The sequence below is a fragment of the Passer domesticus genome, chromosome 4, assembly GCF_036417665.1.
Source record: "Passer domesticus isolate bPasDom1 chromosome 4, bPasDom1.hap1, whole genome shotgun sequence".
NCBI classification, from domain to species: domain Eukaryota; kingdom Metazoa; phylum Chordata; class Aves; order Passeriformes; family Passeridae; genus Passer; species Passer domesticus.
Window position 1 is genome coordinate 19,261,160 of NC_087477.1, and position 9,863 is coordinate 19,271,022.

Genomic DNA, 9,863 nt, shown 5'->3' on the forward strand with positions numbered 1-9,863 from the left:
AAAATGTCTCATTCTCTACTAACATTTCACCAGCTGTTTTACAGAAAAAGAAGAAGTCAGGCAGTGGGATTTCAGAATTCAGCAAGGCAGCTGAGGACCCAGGTCTGGTAAGAGAACATGGACTTCTGTTTGAGTGCTCTCCTGAAAACTGGACTGACCAGAAGAAACCACCACCAACAATGAACTACTGGGTTGTGGGGTAGGTTTAAAGACAAATTTCACCTCCAGTTTTTCATTTTGGCTGTGCCATTGTGTTCTTTAAAAATAAATGTAACTGTAGCACATCAGAGAAATAAATACTTGAGCTGACTGACTGAGGTATTAATTTAAGGGGACTGGGAAGTTGCACTGATGTGAATTTCCATCTTTAATAGCAGCTGAGTCAATGACATAAACAAGGTGACAGTTATAATTACTGTTACATTGTAAAAGAGGCTGTTTCATTGGGAACAAAATGTTTAAAGAGAAAGAAGAAAAATAATTGTTTTCCAGCATGAATGTACATAACTGCTGTTTGTGTGGAAAAATTAAAATATTTTAATTAAAACATTGAAAAAATGTTTATACTACTGTTTAAACCTTTAAAAAATAATTATAATGCACAGGTATTAACAGCTTCTCTATTTTAGCTCTTTCCCTAGAAGAGCTCATTGGATTAATATGTGGAAATGTAACTACCCAGATGTTAATATCTTTAAAAATTAGTAAATATGTGAATCCTGGGGCTTGCTCCCAAGGGTCTTGATTGGAGCTTATGGCCCACAGACTTGAATTGCTGCAAACAGACGAGTAACAGAGAAGATCCTGAAAACCTGAAGATTTTTTTTCTCTACATAGCCTTAAAAAAACTGAGTAGAGAATAACTTGGTTTAAAAATCTGATGTATTGAAAGAAGTAAAGTAATGTAGGACAGACACCAAAATTTGCCAACTGTCTTACACAGCAGCTTGTTTAACTTCCTACTGAAACCCTGCAGTACAACCAGAATCTGCCATTTGGGGAGGAAAAAAATAACACCTTTGATGATTTTTTCTTTTTCTTCTGTCTTTTTTTTTTTTTTCCAGGAGACTCATTCTCCATCCCAGACCTCAGGAGTGTTACGTGTGTTTCCATGACTCGGTGACAGAAGCTGCTGTGGAGCTGGCCTTTAAACTCTCCTTTGGCTTAGCTGCATAGATGAGCTTCCTGCACACTCAGGCATCCTGCATGGTGTTCATTCTTTAAAATATCCCATATAAAGGGAAATGAACTCAATTTGGGTGCCACCCATGGGGCATCTTTGAAATGCTTTAAAAAAATCAAATACCTTGTGGTACGACGCAGTTAAAATTTCAGTGGTGCTTCTGATGAGCTCATCAATTGTGTACTTAATTTCAGAGAACCAAAGTTCTGATTTTTATATGCTGTCACTTTTTTTTTAAATCCTGGTCATAACTTTGTTATATGAAAACACCACATAATTTGTATGTTCAGTGTACAATATGCAACATAAAATGGTAAGCTGATCCTCAAAGTACTCTATAAACATGGAAATTGGTGGTGGAGGAAAAAAAAATTTCTCCAGTTTACTTAAAAATTTGCATCTCTGAGAGCCTGAAAAATACTGAATGTTTGCAGTAGCATTGTGTTAATCAAAACAGAGAGAAATCTTTCAGACAATTCCTGGCACTTAGCCTCACAAAACTAATGGTTTACCATTTTTGCTCTCCTGCACCCTCGAGAACTATAGTGTGGTTGATGTTTTACTTGACTCCATGAGTTTTAACTATAAATAATACTTATATTTGTTAAAATGCAATTTTGAAGACACAAAGAAAGAAGGGGGGTGGGCAGGGTGGTTTTAAGATGTGCATGGACTTGGCTTATTTTATATTCATAATTTCATAATAAAAATGTATATTTGTTAAAGAACAGTAAAGCATTAATTTTTTATCCTTTTTTTTACTTAATGTATTTTCTTTTTTGTTTTATTATTTCATTCTACTTGTTTTTCATGAGTGCTTTTCATAAAATGCATAACTAGAATTCCATTTTAAACAACGGGATCAAAAAGTTTAAGAGTTCAGGAAAGCAAATTCAATTTCATGGGTTCTCATGGCCAAATCTTTAGATCCTGTTTTCACTGGTAAATGACACAGTTTAGGGTAGTCCTAAAACAGTCCATCAAATGCTTGCAGTGCTCACAGGGTGATTCACAGCTTGTCTTCATCACTCAACACTTGTTTTAATTCCAAGCTGCAGAAGTCTTGGGCCTGAAGTGCAAGCTGTGATTGAAGACTTTACTAATCAGCTTTCTCCAGGATTTATGGTTCCTAGCAGATGAGCAGCAGTATTTCAGTCTGAGGCCTACAAATCACAGCAGCAGTGTGTTAGCTCTGTTCCCCGTGTATAAATCAAGTGATGGGAGAGTTACTCTGCTACACCTCTCAAAGTCTAAAATACCTGAGGTTTGGGCATTAGATTTCCTGGTGGATGGAAGAAGGAATGTGGAGGAAAGCAAGCAGACCTTGCTGCAGTGCTTTTAGCTTCCTGTCCAGGAGAACCCTTTATTTAATTCAGAAGTATAATATAATTCTAAAAGTGTCACTGAGTTTCTGATCCTGTATCAGCTGTCAGGCATTGCTTTAAGATGGAGCGTGAGCACCCTCTCTGTCAGCCAAAATGCACAAGGAGGCTGCTTCAGGAGAGCAAGGTCTGCCCAGCCCTGTCAATGCTCTGCTCTCCTGCACTTTCCATTGCTATCCCTAGTCCTAGAAATGGCTGAAGTAAGGAAGTTGGAAATCTAGGCTATTTCTGATATTACTGATGTTTCACTGGTAGTTTGAGATTCTCTAGTGCTAACACCAAATTCATACGCTGTTGGTAAGTTTCAAAATAAATCCAGTTCTCCAAAAAGAAGTGCTTGAAAAGGAAAGGACCTGAACAGATTTTTGGCCTTTGTTGCAGCTCATTCCAAATAGAAGAGATAGTGTATAATATCCTAGGTGTAGTATAAACTTTGGAAACTTTAAAATCTCTAGTTATTTTTAAAAATCCATTTCTTTCTCTGTAGAACCTCTGGCACTGGTGATTTGGTCAATGTTACACAGTATTTCCCAACACAGGCTCTAAAGGTTGCTTTTAAGGACAAATGCAAACATATTTTTATGTCAAAGGGGATAAAGGAAAACAGGTAAAATAATCTTGTGCATATTGATTTTAATAAACAAAATAGATCTGGTCAAGAGCTGTGCACTCCTTTCCCTCAGCGTGGCTGGTAATTAGTGGTGGTAGAAAGAGGCAGGTTTCCTGTGTAGCCTCTTGTTACAGCAATAAAATCTGGGGTTTGATCTTAAATGATTAATGACTTTGTGAGGTGCCTGCAAAGGTCCCTCCATTCACATGGATCCTTGAAAGGCACACAGGCCAACACCCGTGGAATTAATGACAAGAAATCTTGGTCTTGGAATATGAAATGTTGATACTGGCATTTGGCGAATTGCATAAAATTCATTCATATCAGCAGAATGGAAAATAAATTCTTCATATCTGGTTTGTTTAATGTGAAAATAGATGGAAAATCTGATTCATTTGTCTCTGTCTTATCTCTATCAGGATTTCTTTGATTAGGTTTTGATAATGTAAACAAAAATCCAGTATTCTGTGTTTTCTCTTGTTGACAGTTCTTTACTACAGTGCCAGAAAATTTCCTTGCCACAGGCTTTTCTGGTAGTGCTGACCAGGAGGAATTCTGTCAGTCACTAAAGTTTGATTAAACTCCTGATATCACATGCAAATTCTTAAGCAGTCCTTTTTCAATTACAGTCATTTTGTATATAAAGAGTTTAAGGTTGTTTTCTTTCTTTACTTACAGTGGAAAAAAGTGAAACAGGCATTGTGTAAATAACACTGTTTATAGTTCTTAAAATCTCCCTTCCATCTCCTGGAAGTGCTTCCAGATGGCTCACATGTGTATGAGCTCGTGACTCAAATTTTAGAAACATTCCATGAATAACACTCAAGATTAATTTCCTTAGAAGTACAATCTTTAGCCAAGTGGCATATCCACTGTTGAAGCTCAGAGTCTTTGGATGCTGTCTTACATGTCCTGTGCAGGACAGGAAATGGGACACTACAGCTGCAAAGCTGTTCCCAAACTGGCAAATAAAAAGTGATTTTGGGTACAACCACATGGTCTGCATTTACTGCACAAGATGTACCCCTGATGCAGTTAAAGGCAGCACAGCTATGTCAGAGCTGTAAAAAGTTATGTAAAATGTTTCTCCTACTGTGATCAGCTTATACCAGTGAAAAGATAAAAAAAAACCTCAGTGTAGGAATTGCTCTGAGACTGCCACGTTTCCTGATTATTTTGTAAATACGGTGTTTTGGATAGATCTTGTTCTTGGTGCTCTGAAGTTTCATTTAGTACAAAGGTCAGTAGTAATATTGTAATGCTGTGTTTTCATAGCTGTATGCAGCAATCTGTGTGTTTCAGTTTTGGAAGGGCATTTTGGCAAACCTGGCTGCTGGCAGAGCAGCAGGAGCCAGATGCACTGAGACAGCTCAGTTGTGTGCTGCTCCTGCTGGGGAAGGCAGTGAAACCTCTGCAGTGGCAGTGCCAGCTTTACCTGATGTGCCCCAGCTGTTACATTTACTTCATTCTAGAGGCAGACCAATGCACAATAATAACAGAATCCTTCCTGTTGCTTAAAAAATTACCAATTACAAGCATAAAAGTAATAAAAGAAATGCACAATCTTTAAAGAAGAGGATGAAGTAGAGTGAAATAAAATTCTCTGGAAACAGTGCTGTAGCTCTGTTTTGCATTTGTTTAGATTCTGTAGGGAAAAGTTTTAACTGAGTTTTGCCAGCTGCGCATGCAGAAACCATAGGAGTTTGGTTTTTCCTGACTCAATGTTATGGGGTGTCATTTACAGAATTAATGACCATCCTTGTTCTGTATCAAGAATATCAACTGAAGATTTTCTCAAACTGGAGATGATTTCTGGGTAGTTTATGTCTCTAGATAATTTCATTCATTCAAATAGGTAAAATTATTTCCTGGAAAGTGTGTCTGGAAGGTTTTGCAGTACAGAGAGAAATCTCTGCTGTCTCTGGGGCTGTTGGCTTTCCTGATTTGCCTGCAATGGACAACTCTGATTGTTGTCTGTGCAAGGTTATCACAGGAACTGTCTGCTTTGCTTCACCTGTTGCTCCCTGTACCTTGTACTTGGGCTGAATTAATCATTTTGTGATGCCTTTGGGATAACAAGGTGCACAGTTTGGAGTTCTTCCTTCAAAGATTGGTTTATTGCCTGCCAAGTTTTCACCTCTAGAGAATTTCAAGAGCTGGAAAACAGATTTAAAATATACACATACAATTTTAACTTTTTTAACTTTGTCACACAGATTTTTTAACTTTTGCTCCACTATAGGGAAAAGCTGCAACAAGTAACTTAGCTTCTCATACATCTGAGCAAGAATGTGTGGGGAGGAACTGAAAGCTTGGTATTCCATAGGAAAAAAATTGTTTCCAGAGAAAGAGAACTTGAACCATTAGGATTCTGCTGGAGGGACAGCAGCATTGGAATGGCAGTTATTTGAGCTGGGAAGTGTTTCAGCAAATGGAAGGCACTACATGTTTGAATGCTCTGTCTTCACCTTTCCAGGTCTCTAAGCTTTGTTAGAAAGAGACAAAGCAGTGATCTGCTCTGTTCAAATGTCTCAGCTCTGCAGGCAGTCTGTGCTGAAAACAGTGTCTGCATGCATAACAATGTGCACACATTTCTCTTCTCTTAGGTGCTGCTGAGCAGCAGTTCCAGGAACTGGGGACTGGATTATTACAATTACAGATACAGATGGGCTTCCTGGCCTGTGCAGGGATTGGGCAGCTCAGCACAGGAATTATTGTGCACCAGCCCTCAGTTTTGGATGTTAGGGACACCACTAAGGTAGCTTTTACAAACAGAAATGAACACCTTTTAAATCTTTATCATCACATTTATTATGAACCCATGAGGGTGTTAGCAACAGCTTTTCCATTTTCCATTTATTTGTGCCTGACAGACTATCACTGAAGAGCCAGGCCATTCTACAGTAGGAGAAATTGATCAGAATTACATTTCTTATCTGCTGGATTTGATGTGCATTTTACAGAACTTGTACAGGCTTCTACTTTTGTTCTGTAGAATTATATTCAGTTCACAGCTTGGTGAAAGCTTTTAGTAAAAAACTAGGATTGGTTTTCCTTTTCCTACTCAGAGACAGGTATTTGGGGTAGGACAGGTTTGTGGGTAGAATAATTTTATGAGGTTGTTCAGTAGCATTTGAAGTACATTTAATAACACTAATTCTTGCTGTGAAGATTATTTTCAAATAAATAATTATTTTTTTAAAAAGTGAAAATGCTCTTGAGAAAGCAGGATTTTGTTTCCTGCATCCCCGAGGAAGTTTTGCCAGCCAGCAACAGAAGGGGTTGTTAGTTCCAAAGTGTTTTGTTTCAAGGATCTCCTCTCTTGGTATTCCAGGAAGTCAAAATAAAATCTGAATAAATGCTGGCATACAAATTGCTTAGGTCATTTCAGAAAATACCAGGGATACTTAAATTCTTACATAATGCCCTGCATACCTCTGGTAATCTGTCCTAAATGTCACAAACCTTGAAGCTTACCACATTAGCACTACTGATGTCTTCCTGTCAGAGTAAAGGTGATTTCACTGGTCTGTGCTTTATCTGAGCCTGCAGTTCATGCTGGTTTTATTTCCAAGTGCTGTGCCTCTTGAGGCTTTGCCAAAGAATTGCCTCTGCTTCTGGTCATTAACTTGCCACTAGGATAGAGTATCAAGATTACTAAAACCACAAATTATAATAATTTCGAGTAAGGTAATGGGTTTACTAGCACAAAATACGAGAATGAGAAGATTTATGTGTGTTGTGGGTATAAAATGTATTTGTGAGTGATCCTTGTTTCATTCATGTTGTTCTGAAGGTGCAAGTGAAGCTGATTGGTGTGATTTTAACAACTTCTTATCATGCTGCTTATTCTGATCCAAGTGGAAGCCTTCAATTAAATACATCACCTGTTGTTCCTCCAGTTAAGACCGTGTTTTCCAGATGGGATAACTTTCTGAAATAACCAGGCTACTACAGTTGCTGCTTTCAGCAAAAACTGGTTTCTGTCAGCTAAGCAGCAACAACCATTATTCAAACAGCCTCTCATTTGCATGTATTCATGTTGATCCAAAACAAAATATGCTGAATGTTTTTTAGCTATTTATATTGATGAACATAAATATTATATTTTTTGTGAACATATATTTCATATGAGTTTTATCAGTGGCCTGAATCAGACAAGACTGTCTTTCTGCCCTTATGGAGGACCTAGAGGCTGGCTTACCCTGACATTGCAAGTAGATTTGATTTCAGATGTAGCTGGTTAAATCTTCAATATTAATTTAAAAAAAAAAAGTGTCTCCTCTCCAATATAATTTGACATAATGAGAGGGATTTGGATTTGTCTCTCCCAAAAATAAAAGTGTGCATGTTTTTTGTTAGTGAAGACAAAAAGCCAGTGCTGGTTTCTAAGACAGCCCTTAATATGTTTTAGAGAACTCTATTGATCACTAATGAACTGCAATCTACTTGGTAAAAAACTATTTCACTCATACTAAAGAAGGAAAAAAAATGAGCTGTGCAAGTTTTAACAGCACTGATAGAACTCAGAGCACCCTTAGGACGGGAGTGACCTCATTTAATTCCTAAGCCTTCTACTTGCCCAGTAGAGCTTAAAAAAAGCATCAGAAGAAGGATCACAGCTTTTCTAAATTTAGCCATTGGTACCAGCTAACAGAGCATGACACCAGATAAATATTTCATGGTCAAAAGATCCTCCTTTGGAGTGATCCATTGGGAGAAAAGTTCTTTAGTGTTCTTTACTACAGAAAGACCAAGGAATCCAAGAAAATACTTACTTACCTCTTGTTTGAAATTCTCAGTTTCCATTTTGTTCATACTAAAACAACATTGAAAAGGCTTTTACCTGGCTGGCAGCATTTTAAGCCAAAACACAGCCCAAAAAAATAAAGAGCCAAGAATGTACTAAAACACTTAGAATAGTATTTCTTGAGAAAATTTAAAATGGCTCAGGATCCTTCTCAGTATCGAGGATAAATCTTAGCATGTACATAAATGAGAAAACTCTTATTTCAGAGGTAGTAATTTTCAAGAGGGAAAGACCAAACCTGGTGGAGTATTGATAACCTAGGATCCGAGAGAAGCATTTAGGAGGCATTTAAATGTCTGGTGTCAAAGAAACTAAGGCCAGCAGTGTTCCTAAAATTTCACCCCAGCCATTAAGTTTGACATGAAACCCTTGGCTCATGGAATTTGTACAAATGGGGTGGGTTTTTTTTTGAGCTGCTAGAATACCAGGTGTGATCCACAGGCCAAGAACTGGAAAGACTGGGGCAACCTCAGTCCCAAGACTGCAACAGTGGCAGTCCATGATGAGAAGAGGGGCTGTGCTCAGGTAAATCTCTGCCTTATCTGGCTGAAGTGAGTTTTGTTCACACTCACAGGCTGGGCATCAGCATGACACTGAAGCACACAACTTTTAGCAAATGCCTCCAAGAGTTTGGCTTAGCCTGCTTGTACTCTCATCTCCAACTCTGCACAAAGCAAATCAAAAGTCCATTGGCACTTTTTGGTGGCTGTCAGGAATGTTTGCACAAGTCTGATCCCCAGAGCAGCTTCAAACCAGCTGGCTTGGGTTGCACAACCACACGGGAGCATTTGCATTTAATCTCTTTGCCCCCGAGGTTTCTATTCAGTGGGAGGCAGCCTCAAGTGGCGCTGCCATACCTTAAACCACCTTTTTTCTAACAGGGATGGAAAGAGCAGAGCAGGAATTGGAAATCTGCCTCCCCAGCTGCTGTAGATGGAACTGGACCTGTCTGCCTTTCTGATCCTCATCCTAGCAAATAAAAATGAGATAATTAAGGCATGTGGAGTCATTGTGTTACAAATAATTCTGCGTACCAGTGGTTTCTCTTGCCTCTGGAGGTTTTAGAGGAAAAGAACATGTTTTCATTAGGAAAATTCTGGTTGTTTAGTAGACCATTGAGACCGTGACAAATGGGAGAGATAACCAAGCCTCTTGACAGGGATGTTAAACTAGTTTAGTCGTTTTGTGCTTATTTTTAATCTCTGCAGTGGAACAGAACCGTGCCACATGCCGTGTCACAAAGACGTCACACTGCTGCGTGAAACAGTGTCATTTTTAGAAGCGAACAAACACTCGGGGAACTTTTCCAGCCTGTAGATTTATTTCGTGGAGTTCCAAAACATAAATGTCGGATACCCACAACACGCAGGGTAAGCAGGGATAACTTGGGGCTCGCGCTGACTTTTCTTTTCTCCAGGGAAACAAAACAGACACAGGTGTTTCTGGGAACAGCCAGAGGTGGAAACACACCAGCCGCGGTGCTGGCAGCGGGCGGAATGGAGGCCCAGAGTGCCCCAGCTCCGCCCGTGCCCGGCCCGGGGCAGGACGAGCCGTGTCCCTCAGTGGCGGGCACCGCTGCCGGGCCGGGCCGGGCCGGGCTTTCCCGGGGCAGGGCTCACACCCCGGGCCCTCCGGGGCTCCCCCAGAGCCGCCCCTCACGGCGAGCGCGGCCGCGCTGCGCTAATGGCCGCGGATTGTTTTAATGGCATTAACCCGCCCCTGAGGCACGGGCAGCCGGGGCCCGCCGCGCTGCCCGCGCCCCTGACGGCGGCGGGGCGGTCCCTGCCCAGCGCTGACGCGCTGCCGCTCTGGGCGGCGCCGCTCCCGCCCCGCTCGCCCGCATCCCTCCCGTTCCAGATCCTTCTGGAAGGGCAGCGC

At 40.3% G+C, this 9,863-nt stretch overlaps 1 protein-coding gene and 1 long non-coding RNA gene across 4 annotated transcripts in view; one reads left to right on the top strand and one right to left on the bottom strand.

Annotated features, from left to right (window-relative positions):
• Positions 1-1,853, top strand: part of INTU (inturned planar cell polarity protein) — a 39,339-nt gene extending 37,486 nt beyond the window's left edge. The window contains exons 15-16 of one of the 3 annotated variants that reach the window (XR_010360688.1): positions 34-199; positions 1,065-1,853. Coding sequence is in view for 2 of the 3 variants with exons in the window: in XM_064416447.1 (XP_064272517.1) it covers positions 45-199; positions 1,065-1,176 (267 nt within the window). In the remaining variant the exon portion in view is untranslated. The remainder of the gene's footprint in view (positions 1-33; positions 200-1,064) is intronic. The other 2 variants (XM_064416447.1, XM_064416446.1) reach the window with 2 other exon arrangements.
• Positions 1,431-9,669, bottom strand: LOC135298663 (uncharacterized). Its single transcript, XR_010360703.1, has 2 exons — positions 6,653-9,669; positions 1,431-5,331 (listed from the first exon to the last, which is right to left on the bottom strand). It is a non-coding gene; the product is annotated as an uncharacterized LOC135298663 (long non-coding RNA).
• Between the last annotated feature and the right edge of the window lie 194 nt (positions 9,670-9,863).